Genomic DNA, 22,042 nt, shown 5'->3' on the forward strand with positions numbered 1-22,042 from the left:
TATCTCGTAAGATTGGCATCCTCATATGAAGTCATCTTTCATGTCCCCATATAAAGACTAGAAGACTAGACTAGTCTTATTGTATTACTTGTATTGTAACGCTTGAAATGTTTTTGCTTACGATTGTAAGTCGCCCTGGATAAGGGCGTCTGCTAAGAAATAAATAATAATAATAATAATAATAATAATAGAAGAGAGGTTTTAATTGTAGAACTAGGACAATAAGATAAAAAGGCCAGTTTGTAAAAATAGAACAATTACAAATACCTTGCACTTTTATTTAATGAAAAAAAAAATACTCACTAAATTAATGTTTCTCTCCAAAAAAAATATAAAAATCGATAAAAATCAATAAAAGTCGAACTGCTTAATCTAGGGGTATACAACAGTATAGTAAACTACATTTCCCAAAATTCAATGGAGATTAGCTTCAAGGGCCGTTGCCGTTGTGACGTACATTCTTTTTTGCGCATGCGCGGAGAGGTGCTGGGGCGGGTGGGCTCAAGAGTTACAGGGTTTGGACTGAGCTGAGAAAGTGGGGAGGCCTTAATACTACTAGTATTATTATTATTATTGCTGGTGCAACTGAATTTAATTAAAAATATACTTGAGAAATAAAAAAAATACGATATGAGAAGGAACGGGTTCAAGAGCGAAGACGGGCCGGGTTTCGCTCATCAGCGGAACAGCAGTTCAGAGGGGCTGGATAAAATTGACATGTCTCTGGGTAAGGACAGAAACCCAGAGTGTTTTTTTTAGCTGTATGATATAATATAATATATGTGACTGGGAATGAGATACCAGGGCCCGCGGAGATTGGGGTTGAGGTTAACTACAGCAGCTGCCAGGGTTTCGATATGATCCACAACATGCAACCGGAGAGACTTTACAAAAATAAAATGAGAAGTGCAGGACATCTGCTCAGTGGGGGATACCTGCGGGAAGACGTGCCAAACAAACCACGGGCCTAAAGACGAGACTAGAAAGAGGATGCGCACTTCTGTGTTTGTTTGATAAAGACCACACAGTCTGCAGTGGTTAGTCATGTATCTGCTGCACGAAATAACCCTTCCATTCACCCGAGCCGGGTAAAACAAGTTCAGATAGTAAAGGTACGGGGTTTGTTTGTAAGTGATCGGGGTTTGTTTCCGATCACAGCGGTTTGTACATTTCTTCCATGACGTTGCGTGGCACTAGCAAGAAATCACAAACAAGCTCTCCTTGTGAGGTACTGGGGTAGACTGAGGCCAGTTTAGGGTATTTGGTTTCTTTAGGTGATATTATAAATGTACTGTCAATGGATCATGAATAAAACTTGACTGATTTTACCATCATCATGCATTGCTTCAAATATGTTAAATCAAATGTCACACTTTTCTTGTGTGTGTTTTTTTTGTTTTGCACCAAACCTCATGTTACAGTTCTGTGAAAATAATAATATAATAATAATAATAATAATCGTCTTTTCCTTACAAAGTGGGTTATGTTGGTTACACTTTGGTATGTGCGGGTGATACTGCTTACAATAATTTGAAACCAGACAAATTGCCACCTTGCTAATTGGGGATCTGTGCAGTGGGAGCCTCATTTCCGTCCCTGGATTATGATGTTGTCCTATTGCAGATGATATAATCAGGCTGAACAAGAAGGAGCAGAGGAACGTCCAGCCGGCCCGGTTCTCCCAGGGCAAGCCCAGGATGACCTGGAAACTCCAGCAGGGCTGGCGAGCGCCTCCAATTCCAAGAACGGCGTGGCGCGGGACCCAGCAGCAGCAGCAGAGAGGTGGGGAGAGCACGTCGACCACGGCAGCGCTTGGGACTCAGGCTAGCCCAGCTGCACACAGTCCTGGGGTTCAGAACTACCTTCAATGAAGTGTGTTATTTAAATGCTCAGCAGCCAGGAGTTTAATGTTAAATGAATTGTTCCTCCCTGGCATGCAGTGCCATTAGTTCAGAGCATATTTACCAGGGGCCTGTTTGTTCAAACTGCTGGCATCAGATTGTTTCAGTAATACAGCTAAACAAGGGAAGCTGTGATGCACAGGACTGGGTGCAGGGGGTTTCAAACCCTGCTGTGGTGGGTTTAATGCAACCACACTATGTTTTAAATAATAATACTAACACCTGATAGTTCACACCTTTTTAAAGACTCCAAACACTGTTATAGATATTCGTTTTTCATAAAGGGTCCTACAATTTTTGTTTTACAATTCATACAGCAATCTCCAAGCTCGTTTGGCTTCAGTTCATAGTGAAGCGTGGAAGTGTTTCGCAGTTGCAGTGCTGCGGCAGTGTTAATTCACGTCTCAGGAAGCTGCACTGGCACGTGCCTGACGCTTCGCTGGATTTGTGTTCCAGGCCTAGGGATCAACAGGCTGGGAGTCCGAGGGAAGAAGCTGCTGCCTGCCGTGGGGAAGAGGCGTGCCCAGGGCATCGGCACGTGGCTGGCTGCCAGAAAACCTGGAGCACTGCAGAAAGGAATCAGCCCACTAAACAGACCCGGTTTCACTCAGATGGTAAAAAGAAGGAGGCTCACGTACCCCGAGGAAACATCCCTAGAATCAATTTGTTAGCATCCCCATAAGAAGTGGCTGTGAAGAAAGTAACAGAAGGCATGCTCGTTCAGCATAGTCAGAGTAACGAGCCTCTGCTTGCTTGTGGAGGTCTGAGATGGAAAAATCAGAACATTTTGCTGTGCAGCTTTCTAAATTACTTTTGGCGATGTCCTTGTTTTAGTTTATTAAATGCTCAAGTTTCCTTCTTTTCTGTCTGTTACCAGAGACCCCATCCTGGGTTGCAGAGAAGGATGCCCCCTTACAGACAGACTGATGCACAGAGTAGGCAGCTGCCAGCTTTGGCAGGGCCTGTCGAGCTCAGGAGGTGAGCACTGGAACCTTAATCCACACAGGGCACGACACCAGAGCATTAGAGCCTGAATAACTGTGCGTGTTTGGTTTTTAGAATTTGTAAATTGATATGTGCGTTTTGAAGTCTTCAGCACGGGTGATGTGTGGCAGCGTTTCGGTGTTTCTCTTTGCAGGAATGTTTTGCCAGCCAGCGTCCCTAGTCCAGCAGCCCCACCACTAGCACCACATCACCCCCCAGCTCGCCAGACCCAGAAGGAGTTGCGTCAGGCCACCTTCCTGTCCAGGAGAGGGCTCAAGGTAACGTCCTCCTCCCGGTGTTTGTGCAGGGCTGCTGTTAGCACACTGTCGCACACAAACCAGATGCCAGTTTGACTCCGTTTCCAAGATCGTTCTATGTTACTTTCTGGACCCGGACCCTGTGATATCTGCTGCTGTTGGATTTAATGTGAGTTTAAACCAGGAATCCTTTGAGACTGAGGGTTGTTGATTCTTCAGTGTTTAAGAGAACATTGAAAGAAAGTGCAACATTGTGGTGTAAGATTGCAAGTTTGTTTACATGTACAGGCTGGTTTTTACTTGCTCTTTGTTTGAAATCTTCTATTGAGCCACACCATTGCTTAACTTGCTTCTGTTCTGCCCTGTTTGTCATCCTAAGGTTCAGACTCATTTGCCGACGGTGCCAAGCCAGCCACCAATGACCCAAAGAACGCGGCAGTAAGTCTTGTCTTGTACACTGTATTCGTGTTAGTGCTGCTTCTGCACGCCACTGTACGCATACCAGTTAACCCTGTATATCTGCACTTTATAAAATAGATTTGGCCATTAAAAATACATTCAGATGTATGCAATACATAAACATGATTTTGTTTTGGCTTTAAGCTGCGGAAAGCTGCTTTAAATTGGCAAAATCTCATTGCTCGCTTTGACTGCTGCTACACAACCTAAAGGATCGTTCTCATTAGCTCTCGTGCTTTGCTCTCTGACTTGTGCGATCCATCACACAACACGCATTTTAAAATGGAATATTTTTAAGCCCCAAGGAATTTAACACCAGTTTTGTTGAACAGTTTTGCTTTCTGTCACCAGATGGCGCACATCCACCACAGATGGAGGCATCCTGACTGTATCCATAGACAACCCAACTGCCAGAACGGTGCCACCAGAGTAAGTGCCATCCTGCAGTGTAGTCAGTGTACACCGGAAGAAAACAAATACTTCTGCTGAATCAGTGGGTCTGCATTTTTCAAATGAAACTGGCTCTGCTATCACAAAGGGAAGAAATAATCTTAGCATGCTAGCCGTGACTAACCTCCTTTTTAAATGAAGGTTCAGTTGAAGTTCTAGTCCACTGTACCCTGAAGAGTGATGACAACACTATGGTCTCATACAGGTGTAGGGAACTCTGGCTGCTCCATTCCTGGTTTAATGCATTGATTTGATTTAATTACTCTGTCAAAGGGATCAATTCAGTTTGAAATGTAAAGACATTGTTGGTTGTAACAAAGCCATGACTGCAAGGGACAAGGCTGTCCACCCTCTTGTGCAGTGTACAAGTGTGCCTGCTCAAAGAGGCTACCCCAACCCCACACACCCCAGCTTAGCTGAAGGGTCTCACTGAAAACCAGCCAGCCTGCCTGCTGAAGGGGCATATTAAACAAGTCTTCAGATTACTAACCAAGGTCTCCGCTGATTCCTTACAGCCCCCCCAGGCCGCGGATCCTGCGCCCCCCAATGCCTCCTGCCCCCCTGAAGCTGGAAGATCTGGAGGAGAAGAAAGTCCCCAAAGGAGTGCCTCTGGAGTTTGACATCAACAGCGTGGGGAAGCAGGTATGCCCACGGGAGCCCCTAGCAAAGGCTGTGTAACGGTCTTTGGGATCCACCTGTCACTTTATTAAAACAAGAGTAATGTTCTGCGTCATTTAATTAAGGCATATATGTTTGTTCCTGTATTCTTTTTTTTTTTTAGCAAGTAAACTGCATGTTTATCTAGACCTTGCTTTGGGTTCATCATTTTTGGTTTTGCAGTGTGTGACGATGTATCGCATTGTGTGACCTTTGCAAACGGCATTCTTTCACACTGTAATAATTTTCTCTTGAGATCACAAATAGATTTGTTTTTTTCAATGTGCTTTATAAGTGAAAGCGTACCAAAAAAAAGAGAGAAGTGAAGTGTAACCCTGTTACACTTTGTTTGCAGACGGCCCTGACCCTGAATGAACGGTTTAAAATCCTGAAGGATCAGAGGACGGCTGTCGCTCAGACTAAAGGGAGTCGCTTTGTTACAGTGGGGTAAAGAGGTGCGCCAGCCAGCTTGAATGAGGAGGCAGCCGTCCAGCCCCCACTGAAGTCAGCACCGAACCTGCAGGGAGCCGTTTCCCCTTCCTAATTCAGGGACCTGATACAGCAGATGTGTTATTTGTAACCCTTACTTACTTTGTACAATGTTAAAAAGAGTATGCCAGCTGGGATTTCATATAGAGGTTAATAATGGTGCAAAAAAAAAAAAAAAGACTTTGAGAGAGGTGGAGACTCGCAGTGCCAGCAGATCAGTCTTCTGTGTTTCATCTTGGTGGGGGAAAAAAAGTGGGGAGTTAATGTTGAAGAAACTTGTATTTTTATATCTATATAAGTTTCTTCAAAAAATATTTCATTTGCATTTGAAAAATATATATATATATATTGAGGGAATTGAAAAAACTATTTTGTATAAAGACCAAAACTAATGCAGTGGAGCATTTGCTTTTTAGTTCTGTTTTAAAAGTGACCCTCTGTGACCTTTTAGAAGATGGGAGAGTCTGTGTCTCTTCATCACTTCTCCCCTCTCGGTTCACACACCCGCACCCAGTTCTGCGACTCTTCTGAGACGAGCTGTGTCTGTTTGTGTTGGGCTGTCTGATTGCCCGCACTGGGGATGTTTGCCCCTGTGCTTGTTTATCACAGTTGCAGTAATTGCTGTATGTGGTTTGCATACACAGAAATGCAGGGCAGCAGTTGTGTGTGTTCATGCTTTCTTGTGTAGCTTTTATGGGTTTTTTTGTAAAAAAAAAAAAAAATGAAAAAAAAAAATTCCAAGTGTTTAATTCTGAAAAAAAAGCATTTCAAACTTTTATTAAATAAATGTTAAGTTTCACTTTGTGTGTTTCTCTTCTCTTTTTTTATTATTATTATACCTGCTACTGTATTTGAATCTATAAAATAAGATACAACATGATATTTCAGTACTCCAGCTTTTGGGAGGGGGTACGTGGTACATACTGAAGGTATTTAAAGGGCACTCGACAAGAACAACCATCCGGCGTAACTATTTCTCATGTCTAGAGCACAGGCTGCACTTTCCACTTTTACTTTCCGCAATGCGCATGTCTGTTGCTTGCTGTCGCTCCCTCTCAGCGCGCATGCTCCGTGCCAGCACTGGCGTCAGAGTGTTCTCAGTAGCTGCGCAGTCGCAGTGTGTGTCCAGCTAGTGGGAGTTAGCTGTGTAATGGCGGCCGTGGTGTTGATGTCTGTCGAGAGTTCCGGTCCCGGGTTCGGGATCGGCGGCCAGAATAACAGCGGAACCGGAGCGTCTGGGAACGGCCACGGGGTAGCGGGACCCGCATCATGGAACCGTTCTTTGGACCGGGCACTGGACGAGGCGTCCGTGACGGGCTCGCTGAACCTCAGCGGCAGGAAGCTAAAGGAGTTTCCGAAAAGCGCCGCAAACCACGACCTGACCGATACGACTCAGGCCGGTAGGAACCGGGGCAGGGAGTGACGGGAGCCGGGGTATAAAAAAGCAATGTGTATTGCTACTAGTGAACCGTTAAAACGTGACAGAGCTAAATTGAGCCCGTGTGGGGGGTTGTTCTGTAAAGACCGAGTCCTGATGAAAACACGGGCGAATCTGATGTCCCTGATTTGTTTACTAGCTGTTTCTGCTAGGACTAGTGGCGCTTAGTTTTACCAGCTACTGCATTGGAGTTTTTGTTTGCAGTTAATAAAAGCAGAAGGATTACGAAATATGTAAAAGTTTTAATATATAAACTTTTTAATTTATATATATATATATATATATATATATATATATATATATATATATATATATAAAGTTCAGTGCTGTGCTGGTGCGTTGATCCGGTTAGTGTTGTTGCTAGTCTGTCATCACTGTGAGTTCAGATTGCATTGGCACTAGTATTGCTGTATATAATATACTGCTTTGCATGAACGCATGTAAAGCCGCTGACGTGATTATAAATTATGCATTGTTCAGCATGGGCGGATGTCATTTAATTTAAAACAAATTTGGTTGGTTCTTTTTTTACTGTAGTCCATGTTGGTATTGTCAGCTGCAGAAGGGCGTTCAGTCGCTCTACAGTCAATTACCTACAACACCGTTTAGTGTCTTTATTTTCTATGCATTGAACAAAAGACTTCACATTTTCAAAAAGAAAAGTGTATAAAACAGCAGGTTGACCTGCTAGGGTGCAGTGTGCACAGCATTTGAATGTCGTGTGATTGCTTGACAGTAGGATGCCTTCTGCCAGATTGTCAAGATTGAACTTCATCCAAGTTTTGACCTGCAGGAATCACTGCTCTACTCTCGCTGATTAACGAGCGTAGTAAACAAGACACACGCAGCTTATAATGGTGTGCAGCCCTAGTGTGTGAGGAAGCCAGGTTTGCCAAGGCGTATTGTTCTTTTAACTGAGATGGCAAACAAACCATGTATTGTTTGTTGTTTTTTTGTTTTTTCAGTTCGATTGACAGTATTGTACTCCTTGTTACCAACCCAGTGATTCGTGCTCTTTGAATGCAATTAAATAAACAAGTATCCGCCCCATTAGTTTCTAAGCAGTAAGTTTACTGCTCTTCTCTATGCCGGATTCATGCTTTCTGAGTGAGTTCACTTGATTCTCCCATACTGTACAGTTTATCCTGATGTGCACTCGGCTTCACCAGAAACTGGTTCTCAGATTGTTTACACTTGGTGTTCTTGTATACTGAGCATTTTAAAAGAATCACATCTCTGCCATGTTCAACGGGAGCTTCATATATATGTACATGAGTGTATATATAAGGGAAAGCAGCATGGAGAAGTGCTTCAAGAATCAAGACGGGACTAATCTGGCAGGGCTTTGTCTCCCGTCTGATTGGTGAAACAGCTGCTACTCTTTGTCAGTTGAAAGGAGTTCCTTGTTGCTGCGGAGGGAGGGAGTGTACCTGTGCACAGGTGAGCCGCCCCATGCTCATAACCGTGAGCAATGCCGCAGTGGTTATGGAGAAGTTTCAGCCGTGCTGCAGCACTGTATTTTAACTCGTGTCTGTATCTTCCCTTCCTGTTACTCCGTCCGCACTGTACGATTAACTGGAGCTCCTCGGTGAACAGGTGTTTTTCTGTTTAGTTTTATTAAAGTGCCAGTGACTGCCAGCGAATTTCACAGCACTGTCTCTCCAAAATGAAGGCTTTGACATTTGCACCAAAATAACACCCCAGTAACGGTCACAGTGAGCCACTTTCCTCCCTTTGTGGTCATACAGGATCTCTGAGGGACTGGGAGGCAGGCTGGGCTGGGCGTTTGTGTTAACAAGAAGTGAGATTGAACTTCCAGGGATCATCTTCTGATGGTTTAGGTTAACAAACAGAGAAGTGCCTTAAACTGAAAAATCGCTCAGAATAGATGCGCGCAAAATCAGGGAAGGTGTTCATTTGAGCATAGGCTTGGTAAAGATGAAGAGGGGAAGTCTTGTTTCACTGCACGTGGTTCTGTGAGAAGCTGAACATTCCTGGGGAGTGGGAGTGTGGCCAAATAAAGGATAATCCATGAAGGCTTGTAGAATAGTGTAGATATTCCAGGAATGAGGAAGGATAGCTGAATAACCCGGATGAGCCCCTGAATGAGTCGAGTGTGTGATTTATCTATTCATTCTGTATCTAACAAGTGTAGAAGATAGAGAACAAAGTATGTTTCAAGCTAGATCAAGCTCCGCACCTTCTTAAAACGAAGCACCATTTGGAACAGTAGACATGATCATTCTGTTATGGGATTTGATTGAATGCAGGGTATAAACAGATGGGATACAGCTCAGTCCAGGGTGTTATGGTGTGAGGCAGTGCAGTGTGGTATTGCATGGACTCCTGGTGCTGGTGGTGCTTTTCTTCTCCTCGCCAGCGCCAGGAGGCTGAGTGGCTGCGTCTTGATTCAGAAGATTCATCTGTCCAGTAACCCGGAATGTAAGATTTACTAAACCTTTGCACAAAAAAGTAAAAAGAAAAAGGGGGACTTAACTATTGTTACTAAAAAAAAGTATTTTGTTGTCATTATTATCAGTTTGTTTGCCAGAGTGCAACACAAAAAACAATGCTGTTGGAGTGAAGACCTTAACAGATGTAGTCTTGAGTGTCTCCCCTTTCTTCTTTATTTCCCCTGCTCAAACACGGAAGTGCATCATCTTTTACGCAGGCCTAAGCATTTTGTAACAGTGCTTTTGTTTGTAATTACTGTGCTATGTGTTAGTTCTGCTCAGTAGACTTTCTGTGACGTGCCTGCAGCATTGATAAACTGTGTACCCCATCCAGCCCTCCTGCCAGAACTCAAACTCACTTCTTTGTTTAGTGTTTGCCCTAAAGTTTCAAACCAATTGGATTCCCTCAAATGCCGCATAAACCCTTACAGCCCATCTGTTATTTCAAGAAACATTGTTGTGGTCGCTGGAATGGTTCCAAAGACTTAAAAAATAAAATACAAATTGTAAAGTTGTGCACATGAGGTTTGGTTAGCGTGGGTGGTACGTGTCATGTGATCTGTGGAATCCGTGCTCTGTGAGAACATTCTCCTCGTGTTGTTGGTGGGTATCTCCGGCTCTTCTCAGGATGTAGCTAGTGGAGGGTTCTCAGGGCTGGCAGAGCGAGGACACCGTGCCATTTGGAAATCTCACAATCGTGCGTGTGATTTGACGCTAAGGCTGGAAATCTGTGTTTGATAGATCAAGCATTTCAGGGATGGAAATAAGACTCTCATTGCATAGTAGTTTTCCCCATTCCAGGTTTTAATGATTAACCCCAGTGTGTCGGCCACAAGCTCAGGTGAGTCTTATTAAACTTGTAGTGAAACCAGGAACTGATCAAAGTGCTGTGCAGTGGGAGTCTTATTTCCATCCCTGTATTTAAAACGTTTGTGCATGGTCGTTTACTCTCACATACACTTTCAGTGTAGAAGGTGACATGATTTCGTATTTATAACCATCTTTATATTCTACTCTCGTATTTACAATGTTACAGGAATTTCCACATATAATATAATATAGAGGTTTACAGTGCATTGTGATATTACAAAGAGTGAAAAGTGAAAATACTCTAGAAACTATGTTTTCGGTTGAAATAAAAAAAAAGAGTCTAGTTTCATTTAACATTCAAATGTTTAACCCTTCACAGCCCTAATGGACAAACACACACAAGCACTGCGCTATGGAAATGCTATGCTCGTGGTCCAGTGACGCAGCACACTCTCATTGTTTCAGTGATGGCTTCTTCCCCATAAGAGCAAAGGACGTCAGCGTATTTCGTGACTAAAGAACAATTGAATTGTCTTTTATAAATACAACCCGCATCACTGATCCGATTAAATCATGAAGTTCTTTCCTCCCCATTTGTATAGATTTCTGTTTCCCTTGCATTGAAAGACTACAGACCAGATTTAGGCATCTTAAGTCTGTAAACACCTTTAAACTTCATTTAAAAACTGCATCTTTCATTTCTGTTGTCTGGATGTTTTAGTAACATTACCAGCTTAGAAATCTTTGCACAATTGGAGCTTAGTACACATAGCTGCATGCCCTGTATTTACTGAAAATGTACAAATAGCTGGTTGTTCATGTTTGAAGCAGCATTCACATGTCTTCTTGCTAAAACTCCTACATTTCAAACTATAATCTTACTGTGGCAACCGAACCAGCAGCCTACGAAGCCTGTTGTCGGCTCCAAGAAGCATTAAAGCAACTGCAAGAGCTCTGGCTGAAGCTTTGTGTGAATCATATGCAATGGGAATAGAGTCCCTTGGTGTGTTTGGAAAGAGAATTCCAGAGTTAAGGAACGTAGTAAAGGTCTGTATTCATGAATATGAATGTAGCGCCGTGATTCCTACACACACACACACGCACGCACGCACGCACGCACACACACACCACAAGACAACGCATTTATATAGTGTCTCATGTTTCGTCATGTTGGTTTATCACAGAGTTGCCCAGAGAGACAATGTCATTTAATCTGATCGTTCTGAGGATTTCCAAGCCCATGTGAACGATGCTCCCAAGGCACGGCAGTCCTTTCAAATAACGTTCAAATCACTTGGGGGACCAACCAAGTACGCAGTTGCAAAACGTAGTTTTATAAATGAGTTAATAAACATAATGGGTTGTGGTTGAGGAGATGTGTTCTCTCTCTGTCTGTCTGTCTGTGTCTGTCTGGTCCCCTGGCTTGCCTGGGAAGCTGTACTGCACTGAGCTCTAGTTGTGGAAAGACAGACAGAACTGTCTAGTTTGTGTTTAATGTCTCTGCTGCTGTGCTGGCTGTAGTTTCAGCTCTGGCATTGAGTGTTTGTTTGCGTGCAGTGCTGGGGAATAGGGAGCTGGAGCAATCGGAGAATGCAGTCTTCACATACTGTTTTTTCATTTGGATCCAAAGCACGCAGGGGTGACGCAGTGGGTGACATGCAGCACTAACTGCTGTAACGCGTTCACAGATTGAGTTTGGGCAGCCTCAGCCCAACTCTGAATACCTAAACTATACAGTCACAGCACTGAAACTTAGCGTTCTGGAATGTGGCTGTGATTGAACAGCTTCAGGCTGTTTCCTTGCCTGCTGCAGTCACTGCTCCACTGCAGCAAAAGCACAGGGCGGACAGTAGACACACACTAACAGCACACGTGTTAATCTGTAATGGATTTGTCCAAAACCACTGGTATGGAATAATCCGGTTTTTGATCATGGAGAGCAGGCTTTATAAAAGTCTGTGTCTTTATACACATTTATATAGTTTATGTTTTAATCGGATCCCTGTGCTATTATTACAGTACTGTATATATAAATAACCCCACCCCACCCCACCCCCAATTGGGTCTCATTTGTCCCCTGTATAAAAAGTTGAAATACTGTAACGTAACTATCGTTGGCTCGTCATTAGGCAAAACATAGCATGCAGCACTAACTGTCAGCCACAGCCACCTGTGTTTAATTTGAAGGTGTAGAGAATGCTTCTAACGACATACCATCGGACGTGTGCCATATCGTTTGCAGATCTGTGTGGTTGAGCTCATTTGTATGCCCAGGTTAAGCTTATTCCCCTACCCCCTGGTTACACGAGTTCATATTTTTGTCTATAAATAAAGAGGGAAATGTTGTGTCTAAACTTGTTCTTCTGAATTGCAGCTGCTTCACAGTGAGGGTGACAGTGGTGGTGTTCTGGTACTGTAGCCGGAGTTGAGCCAGGCATCAAACAGGGAAACCTGTATCAATACATACTGCCTGCACTGCGTTTAGCAGATCTGAGAGCAGCCCCTGAAGAGCTCTCTGCTGTGCTGCAGTGCTAGGTGTACTCCTGCAGCATTCCTATGAACCTCTGTGCATTCGGTGACACAGTTAAACCTCTCTGTTTGTTTGTTGGTCTGACTCTGAATGTCCGGTTAGTAATCGGCAGCTGACAATCTGCCAGCTGACTGCTAGTGGAGTTCATCTCTCAGTTTTTAAAATAAACAAGAAATCAGCCATCAGACCTTTGCCTGCAGCCCATCCCAGAGCTGCACAACACACCCACATGGCAAGGCTTTCCACAGCGCACGTGGGTTTTTGGTTTTGCTGTGCTCGTCCTCTTGTACTCACTTGCCTGTTATTCCCCCATGCTTTGTTTATTTTAGAGAGATAGAGAGTCCCTTTCTACATAGCTGTGCGATCCTGCTTTACTGAGACTCTGAGCCCTGGCTGTTTCATTGTGTTAAACCCATTTTAAAGGCAGGAAGTGGTACAGAACCCCTAGATTATCCAAACCCTCCTGTAGTTACTACCACACTTTAAGTGAAGCTGTTGGGACACATTTTGTAGAGCACAGAGTTGATTCGTCCCCTGACTCGTTAGTCAGGTAAACTTGCAGTTACTGCCTGAGAGCACCCATCTCTTACCTGTCAGCTGGCTGATTTCAGCATTGCCAGGTAGCAGCTGGACGTGTCTGAGTGTTTGTTCAGCTGGAGGATCAGAGCAGCCACACTCGCTGAGTGTGAGGAAATCCCAAACTGAACAGCAGCCAGGACAGAGGAAGCACCGACCCCCTTCTGCCCTGGGATACTTCCTCCTCAACTCCAGCTAGCTCACCTTCACTCCACTCCTGCCAAAGACACACAATTACACAAGATGGCTATCTCTCCAGTCTTATTCTTTAATGTTTATTAATCTAAAACTAGAAGTTGTCTCGGTCGATTTTTGCTTTCCGCTGACAATGCAGGAAACAAAGATCCCAACTGCACTAGCAGACCTGCGCTTGCAGGTCCACTCAAGGGACACCGCTTTGAACTGAACCACAATTCATCTGGTGATGGCTTCGCTAAGGTTTATTGCCGTTCGTTTCATTCATTTGTTTTGCTGGAGGACGGTCATGCCCCTGTCCGTGATTAGACAGCAGTGGCACCGTTATTAGTGGTGCTGGAGTACAGAGACTGATGCTGCCTGCTGGGCAGGAACCAGCCTACCAACTCAAGCCCTTTCAGCTCTGGACTTTAATTAGCAGGGCTGGCCAGCCTCGGTCTCTTTTAATGAATGACTAGCTTCCCCAGTGCAGATTGTCTTGTAATTACTCTGTGCTCAGCTCTGTGCTGCTTGTTCACTGGGTGCACCTCAAAGACGCACAGTTTATTTCTCTCTGTTTAAAAGCTCATCAGCTACTTGGTAAGAAGTGGGAGTATGTGATGTGACCAAAGACAAAAGTCGTTGTTTACATTGCAGAGGCTGCTGCTGCTGCTGGCCCACGAGTTAGAGCGAGTGATAATGGTCCAAACAGATTTGCACAGCTTTTGCTGCAGTAGAAATTCTGCAGCTTTTTGTTCAGCAATATATACCTGAACTAGAACTAAAAATCTCTTGGAACTAGCAACCTCTTCTTGTATCTCGGAGCGCTGTGCCAGTGCAGGGGCAGTGAGGGGGTGGAGAGTGAGCTGTGCTCTGAGCAGCTCCCTGTGTGCCAGTGCAGGGGCAGTGAGGGGGTGGAGAGCGAGCTCTGCTCTGAGCAGCTCCCTGTGTGCCAGTGCAGGGGCAGTGAGGGGGTGGAGAGTGAGCTCTGCTCTGAGCAGCTCCCTGTGTGCCAGTGCAGGGGCAGTGAGGGGGTGGAGAGCGAGCTCTGCTCTGAGCAGCTCCCTGTGTGCCAGTGCAGGGGCAGTGAGGGGGTGGAGAGTGAGCTCTGCTCTGAGCAGCTCCCTGTGTGCCAGTGCAGGGGCAGTGAGGGGGTGGAGAGTGAGCTGTGCTTTGAGCAGCTCCCTGTGTGCCACTGCAGGGGCAGTGAGGGGGTGGAGAGTGAGCTCTGCTCTGAGCAGCTCCCTGTGTGCCAGTGCAGGGGCAGTGAGGGGGTGGAGAGCGAGCTCTGCTCTTAGCAGCTCCCTGTGTGCCAGTGCAGGGGCAGTGAGGGGGTGGAGAGTGAGCTCTGCTCTGAGCAGCTCCCTGTGTGCCAGTGCAGGGGCAGTGAGGGGGTGGAGAGCGAGCTCTGCTCTTAGCAGCTCCCTGTGTGCCAGTGCAGGGGCAGTGAGGGGGTGGAGAGTGAGCTCTGCTCTTAGCAGCTCCCTGTGTACCAGTGCAGGGGCAGTGAGGGGGTGGAGAGCGAGCTCTGCTCTGAGCAGCTCCCTGTGTACCAGTGCAGGGGCAGTGAGGGGGTGGAGAGTGAGCTCTGCTCTGAGCAGCTCCCTGTGTGCCAGTGCAGGGGCAGTGAGGGGGTGGAGAGTGAGCTCTGCTCTGAGCAGCTCCCTGTGTGCCAGTGCAGGGGCAGTGAGGGGGTGGAGAGTGAGCTCTGCTCTGAGCAGCTCCCTGTGTGCCAGTGCAGGGGCAGTGAGGGGGTGGAGAGTGAGCTCTGCTCTGAGCAGCTCCCTGTGTGCCAGTGCAGGGGCAGTGAGGGGGTGGAGAGCGAGCTCTGCTCTGAGCAGCTCCCTGTGTGCCAGTGCAGGGGCAGTGAGGGGGTGGAGAGTGAGCTGTGCTTTGAGCAGCTCCCTGTGTGCCAGTGCAGGGGAAGTGAGGGGGTGGAGAGTGAGCTCTGCTCTGTCCTGCTCTGAACAGCTCAGAGCCTGGAGAAAGGGCTCCTGTTCACTAGAGAATGGGCTTCCTATGCACAGCCATGATGTCATTGCCTTGGGATAGCCTCGGGGTTACCACGGGCGCTGTCTCTGTACCACATCCGTGATTTCTTACGCGACTTCAGAGAGATGTCTTTGTTTTGTTTGTTTTTTTAACTGTAAACAATTTTTTTTTCTTTTAATGGTTTAAAACTGTAGTACTTGCACCTTTTTTAAGTGCCTCTGTCATTATCTTGCAGTGAGCCGTCTGTCTGTCTCTGGAGTCGTGTCAGGAGCAGGTTAGGTCAGGACAGGTAGAGACACAAATACGAGGAGCAAAGGAGGGACAGCAAAGGCTTTTTGACTGGTTCCTCTTGCCTCCCATAGCACAGTTATGGGACTCGCCATCATTTCTATGTCCTTCCACAAACGACATTACTAGCCGTGGATCCAATTTTGCACTGAATCTAACCGGGGAGGGAGGCGGGTGAATGGCAAGGCAGAACAATGAGACACACAGTCGCAGGAAGGTGTAAGCTAGGAGCTTTACCAGTGCACCGAGTCTGTCCACTTTTCATCGGCAGCTCTCTGTTTATCTGCAGGAGTCCACCATGTCATCTTTGCAAACTGTTTCCCTCCAGACAGACAAAGCTTTCTGATTTCCTTCCAGTTTTGCAACTGGATGGAACTCAAAGTGGAACAGTGGCTGTACCATAATCACTGAGCCACACACCCAAAAACTCCACTCTGAACACTGGAGCACACGAGACTGCACTGTGAAGATGATTAGCTGTGCATTCCTCTCTGTGTGTGTGTGTAACTGGTGTGCAGACAGAGCATCCTTACCTGATACTGCTGCATTTCCTTTGTGCTGCAGGGTCTGGGTTGGGTATCTGGGACAAGGTCAGGCAGGCAACTTTCCAAAAACAGCGTTCCCACCAAGCTGTCCTGCTCCCCAGGGTCCTAAAGAGAGACCAGCATTCTCACCCCCCAAACTCTGCACCCAGGGTCCAATAAATGAAACCTACATTGCTTTCCAGTTCACATACACAGCTCCTGAAGCCTCTTCCTAGCCACTGGTAACCACAGTGTGCGTGTGTGCATGTGCGTGCGTGCGTGTGTGTGTGTGTGTGTGTATCACCTTCCAGCACTGGAGAGTACAGAGTGCTACGTGGGATTGTCTCTTTAGTGTTTAGTAGCTGCTGCTGCTGCTCCCTGTCCTGCCCTCCTAGCCCGAGGCTCTTGAGCTGTATGTTCATTGTTTGATTGCTGAGCAGGTTGGACTGCCCTATAATTGTAAAGCTTCACAGTGTAACCAAGGGTTTTGTGTAACTGTTGATTTCACAGACCTTTCTGTCCCCTTTGTGTGTTATAACTTGCTGAATTTCTTCCAGGCATTAAGTCATCACACAAGTATTGCCTTGTGTGCAAGAGATCTTGTTTGCTGGGGAATTTTGGTAAAAAAAAAAAAAAAAGATTTGATCAGTCTGTGCTTATCAGCCAAGGGTGAATGCTGAGTATCTGATAATCCAGAAGAAATTCAATATTTAAAGCCTGAAATCGAATGTGGTTGATTTATTTTAGTTTTGGAGACAGACTGGCAGTGCAGCAGTTAAAGAGTTAAGTCCGCTGCTGTGTTGTTCTACGGCAGTCCTGGAATTTCATTGTGATGCGTGGTTCTGAGCCTTCCACATGGATGGCGGTGGGGTTGCTTTCACAGAGCTCAGAGATCACTGCAGGCAAATTGGAAAGACAGAGTTCAATGACAACGGAAAGACTGCTAATCTGGCTTGGGCTGCACAGACAACAAGATTAACTGTTGTCTGTGCAATACTGTAGTACCTGCAGTATCTGGGAAGGGTCCACGCTGTCTCTGTCCTGGTGGGTAGTGGAACAGTGTGATTGTGTGTGTGTAGGGATGCCCCTAGTGCAGTGCTGTGCAGTGTCTGTAGTACCTGCAGTATCTGGGAAGGGTCCACGCTGTCTCTGTCCCGGTGGGTAGTGGAGCAGTGTGATTGTGTGTGTAGGAATGCCCCTAGTGCAGTGCTGTGCAGCGTCTGTAGTACCTGCACTGTCTCTGCTGCTGCTGCAGCTGGGAATGAGAACGCTGTGGAAACAGTGAAGGGAAACTGGCTCTGCTGTTTGTCTGAAGTGCGTTTCCTGCCTTTCCTCTCACAGCTGCACAGTTAAATATAGAGTGTGGATGGAGGCAGAGACAGAGAGAGCTGTTACTCTGCTGCACTAACTCTACAGCAGGGAGGGGTTTCGTGCTATAGCATTCCATCATCCCGGTACTGAAACACATCATGGAAACTGCTTCATTGTGTCAGGACTTAGTACTACTTGGTACTGTGCATACCAGTATTTCCTTGACCATTACGCATTGTAACTTGAGGCAGTAAAACAAGCGGTTTTGATTCAACACATTCAACAGAGGATAAAAGGATACTGTCTGCATATAACAGCACAGCACAGAAACACCCGCACTCACTCACTCACTCACAAATGCTAGTGCATGCACCAGGTCAGGGTTCCAGCGCAGTGTGCAGTGTGAATGAGGATGTGGGGGAGGTTTGATGAGCAGGGTTAGGAAGTGATGGCCGAGCCTGGTTCCACAGCCCTGCCGCTCACAGCAGGAAATCCAAGCTGAGCGGTCAGGGTGCAGCTGCAAGACTAGGGGAGTGAAACCCAGGCACACAAACCCACCAGGTCCAAGACTAGGGGAGTGAAATCCAGCCGCACAAACCCTCCAGGACTAGGGCAACGTTTCTGTTGGGCTCGTGCTGCTGTTACAACATCTTGTGTGTGTGTGTTTCGTTCCCCCACCATGATGAAAGCTTGTGCACATTTTCAAACCAATCCAACAAGTCATGGCAAGCTTTTATCGAATGCTGCAAACATCCCGTACAAGAAAACACATTAAACAGCAAGTGCAGTGCAAGCTGGGTGTGTGAGGGACTCGGGCTTTGTTTGTCAGTGGAGGGGCACAGCTCAGGGAGTGTCGTTGTGTGAGTGTGTTTTTAAAGGTTTGCACAGGACTGGTCTAGGTTTGGCAATCTTGGGTGCTGTGTATGTGTGTGTGCAATGCAGTGCTTTGTGTGTGTGCTTGCTTGTCTCTACCAACAGCAGCTGTTTCTGCAGTTCAGGGAGGGCTGGGGGGCCCCAGTGAGGGCTGGGAAGGCTTGCTGACTAAGGGAGTGTACTGTAAACAGAGCCTGGCACAGGCACACTTAACAAAAGAGAGTTAACCCTGTCCACTCCATGTCGCGGGATGCTCCTATTCCACAGCAGTTTGATCCATTCCTGGTTTTACTAGTTTTTAATAAGACACACTATAGGTAAGACACAAGTTTTGTTACTTATACACACTGTGGCTAATCAAGCTTGCGTTAAAACCTAGAATGGATGAAACTGTTCTGCAATAAGTCTTCTTATTTCCATCCCTGGGTCAGCCAGGCTGAACACTCTACTCCAGATTAGATTATTAGATTCATTTGTTCTGACAGTGGCTGCAGGGTGTGTTGTGGCGTTGACCGTACTGTAGCTCTGGCATGGACACTGAGCTCTGCCTGTCAGCCCAGTGCAGTGCAGTAAGTGCAGCCTGTGTGTGGAGGTGTGGGACAGACACACACAGACACCGTGCGCTGTGGTTTGAGTGCACTTCATACTTCAGCCAGCGCCATGACGCATGTTGCTATCTTAAATATCAGCTGCTTATTTTAAGACAGTAGACCTTGTTCCTTTGCAGTCAAGGCAGAGCTTCCTCTCAAATCAAGATGCTGTGTTACAGTATTTCAGTGCTTTTGTACGGCGTTATTCCAGCTCAAATTGACCGAATTCTGAGGAGGTGTTTTCTCCTTTTGTGGTGGTTGATGTTGATGATGATGATGATGATGATACATAAACCACATGTGATGGAGAATTTTTGTAGACTGTATTTTTTAGTTTCAGCAGTAGTGGCTTCTAGCTGCCTTCAATAACCACCTAGAATAAAGAACTAGATGCCTACCATGACGTCCCAAACTTTATAAGAGTAAAGTAACTGCAGCCTTAGCTGCCAGGGCTGCAGTGCTGAGGGAGCTGTGGGAAGGGTGATGTTGAATTATTTTGTAAAATATTTGATTCCTGAATGGACTCACTCAGCGGGCCGGTTTCTTTTCAGATTTGTCCCGGAACCGGCTGTCAGAGCTGCCGATGGAGGTGTGCCACTTCGTGTCCCTGGAGAGCCTGAATCTCTATCAGAACTGCATCCGGCAGGTCCCTGACTCGGTGCTCAACCTGCAGTCACTCTCCTACCTGAACATCAGGTAACGCTGCCTGCTCTCAATCAGGGACCCCAGGGGTACCATTACAGCGATATACATATGTGTCAAATACACTGACGAAAGGTATGAAACGTACCAACATGTTGGGTAGATGGCTGTTTTGAGTGTGTGTCTAGATAGATAGAGAGATAGATATAGATTTGTTTGTGATGCTAAAGTACTGTATAGATAGATAGAGATTTGTGTGTGATGTTTAAGTACTGTACCCTTCTTTATGATGTGGCTGTTGAATAACTGATTAAAGAGCATTGTATTGCTGGTTTGAGCAGCTTACTTTAGAACAGCTTTGTAGGTACATCGTGCACATGGCCTGTATTGAACTGTGCAGTGCTGGACCAGCAGGCTTGCTAAGCGTCTCCCCTCCCCTCTCCTCCCCTCCCCTAGCCGGAACCAGCTGTCCACCCTGCCCGGGTCACTGTGCAGCCTGCCCCTCAAGGTGCTCATCGCTTGTAATAACAAGCTGCTTTGCCTGCCAGAGGAGATAGGACATCTCCGCCAGCTCACAGAGCTCGTGAGTAACCACCACCTGCAATGGAACTCAATTCATGTGCATGTGATTGTGTGCAGAGACTAGATAGCAACTGAGTCTGTGTGAGAGAGTGCTGTCCTTTTACTCAATGAGGCAGCCGTTTCTAGGGGTCTGTGACAGGATAGCGCTGATATCGTCAGGAAAGAGACTGAGACAAGGAGGCTGCAGTTTAAGCACTAGAGTGCATGTTTATTAAACAAAAGAACAAAATAAACAGGCACAAGGGCCAAAATGAAATAAAAGGTTAAATAAAACAATACAATCCGTGCCTGTAGGCTGGGCATTCGCCTTCACTCCAGACTCCATAAACACGGGTGCAAACTTACCAAACTCCCTCCACCAGACAAAGGATTTCTCCTTCCCTTTTGTACGTGTGGCCACTCCCCAGTTGGCACTCCATTACCTAACTGGGGAATGGCCACACCTGTGATTGCTGGCAGGGACCGATTTAACCCCATCCCTGCCAACCTTACATTCCCACACACGCACTGTTTACATTGTGCAGTGATGGCAGGATGATTCCTGTTGGATTGCTGTTTGAGCCTCTCTGGTGTTTTAGTTTACATTTTCTCTAAGGTTTGTCTAATTTAAGGTCATGTGCGACTGTTAGACTCTCAGTAAAGCCTGGATTGGTTCGGAACTGCGGTTCAGGAGGAGTGTTTCTGATGTATTCTTTGTTTTGTTGTTTTTCATCCCCGGGTTAACGTGTTTGATTTGTCTGGCAGGACGTGAGCTGCAATGAGATCCAGACGCTGCCTTCTCAGGTTGGCCAGTTGGAGGCGCTGCGGGACCTGAACATCCGCAGAAACCACCTGGTCCGGCTGCCAGTGGGTCAGTGCTCACACCGCTTCGTACCCAACCTCTCGGTTACTGACACAGTGACCCTTTAAGTGCACCCGGGGCCATGCATCCCCACGCCACCGCGGCAGATCAAAGGAGTCTGTCCTGTTGCAATTATAACAGTTAGGGTTGCTGTGTTAGTGGTGCTATGTGCAGTTACAACGTCAATTAAAAAAAAACAACTCTGTACAATGCTATACAAAAATCTCCTTGGTTTATTAAAAACCCAGGCACACACAAACACGTACTTTTAATCCAATCTCTATAATCCCATGTTGTCTTTCAGAGCTTGCAGAGCTGCCACTGGTCCGGATAGATTTCTCCTGCAATAAAATCGCCACAATCCCAGTGTGTTACCGGAATCTGAGGCACTTGCAGACGATTGTACTGGAGAACAACCCTCTGCAGTCTCCCCCTGCACAGGTGAGTTCCTGCAGGGCAGCAATGCAGAGCTGGGGCTGCGAAAGGGAACAGAACAGGAATGCAGGTCAATTGTGTTTGGACAGGTATACATGTTTCTACTGCACAGGGATGGAAATAAGACACCTATTGTATGGCCCTTTTAGTCATTCAAGCTTTTTACTACAAGCTTGATTAGCCACAGTGTGTCTAGGTTACAAGCTCAGTTGTTCCCCTAATCCCTGGGGTGAGCAAGACTCCCATCGGCTCCTCCCACGCTGCAGTGCTGTTCTCTCTCATCACACATATCTTTCCTATCTCAACAGATCTGTATAAAGGGCAAAATTCACATATTTAAGTACCTAAACATAGAGGCCTGTAAGATCGCCCCTGATCTGCCAGAATACGACAGAAGACCGACTGCCTTCGGATCCTGGTAAGGGCCAGTCAGTTTGGAGTTATGTGCCACCTCTGTTTGTGCTGTTGAGCTCTCTGTGAAATACAGTGTGCAGAATATGAACATTTGTCTTCCGGTCCAAAGAAGCAGTGACTTCAAAAACACTTTAACAGAGATCGTGGATGTGGCTGAAACTTCCAGCAGTGAAACAGTTAACTGCCTTCCCCTGAAACCCCTCCCTGATACAGTCTCTCACATGCTGCAGCGCTGGTAACCAGAGTGTGGAAGTGCTGGTGACAGCTGTGTCACTGCCAGAGACAGCTGGGGGGAGTGTCTGAGGCAAATAGCATGGGTAATAACAGGGTCCCCCCACCCCCTCCCTCATTAACCCCTCAGACAGGCATCTG

General features: G+C 46.3%; 2 protein-coding genes across 23 annotated transcripts in view; both read left to right on the forward strand.

The window, feature by feature from the left end:
• The first annotated feature begins 462 nt into the window (after positions 1 to 462).
• Positions 463 to 5,996, forward strand: LOC117423190 (UAP56-interacting factor-like). Its single transcript, XM_034038686.3, has 9 exons — positions 463 to 727; positions 1,624 to 1,782; positions 2,358 to 2,515; positions 2,779 to 2,879; positions 3,040 to 3,163; positions 3,522 to 3,580; positions 3,953 to 4,030; positions 4,567 to 4,693; positions 5,064 to 5,996. The coding sequence occupies exons 1-9, from the start codon at positions 631 to 633 to the stop codon at positions 5,157 to 5,159; spliced, it is 999 nt and encodes a 332-aa protein (XP_033894577.3). The 5' UTR covers positions 463 to 630; the 3' UTR covers positions 5,160 to 5,996.
• Positions 5,997 to 6,243: 247 nt separating this feature from the next.
• LOC117423425 (DISP complex protein LRCH3-like) overlaps positions 6,244 to 22,042 on the forward strand; it is a 34,242-nt gene continuing 18,443 nt past the window's right edge. For 7 of the 22 annotated variants that reach the window (XM_034039179.3, XM_034039187.3, XM_034039195.3 and 4 more), the window contains exons 1-6: positions 6,248 to 6,597; positions 19,308 to 19,452; positions 19,855 to 19,981; positions 20,725 to 20,830; positions 21,126 to 21,262; positions 21,565 to 21,674. In XM_034039179.3, coding sequence (XP_033895070.1) covers positions 6,348 to 6,597; positions 19,308 to 19,452; positions 19,855 to 19,981; positions 20,725 to 20,830; positions 21,126 to 21,262; positions 21,565 to 21,674 — 875 coding nt within the window. In that variant the 5' untranslated portion in view covers positions 6,248 to 6,347. Of the gene's footprint in view, positions 6,598 to 19,307; positions 19,453 to 19,854; positions 19,982 to 20,724; positions 20,831 to 21,125; positions 21,263 to 21,564; positions 21,675 to 22,042 lie in introns of all 22 variants that reach the window. The other 15 variants (XM_034039176.3, XM_034039183.3, XM_034039184.3 and 12 more) reach the window with 5 other exon arrangements.

The sequence above is a fragment of the Acipenser ruthenus genome, chromosome 17 (genome assembly GCF_902713425.1).
Source record: "Acipenser ruthenus chromosome 17, fAciRut3.2 maternal haplotype, whole genome shotgun sequence".
Taxonomy (NCBI): Eukaryota; Metazoa; Chordata; class Actinopteri; order Acipenseriformes; family Acipenseridae; genus Acipenser; species Acipenser ruthenus.

Excerpts from the sequence above, each read along its gene's own strand:
- LOC117423190 (XM_034038686.3), top strand. The coding sequence starts at position 631 with ATGAGAAGGAACGGGTTCAAGAGCGAAGACGGGCCGGGTTTCGCTCAT. Across the intron at positions 2,880-3,039 it reads GGGCCTGTCGAGCTCAGGAG|GAATGTTTTGCCAGCCAGCG; the intron begins GTGAGCACTGGA and ends TTCTCTTTGCAG. Across the intron at positions 3,164-3,521 it reads TGTCCAGGAGAGGGCTCAAG|GTTCAGACTCATTTGCCGAC; the intron begins GTAACGTCCTCC and ends TGTCATCCTAAG.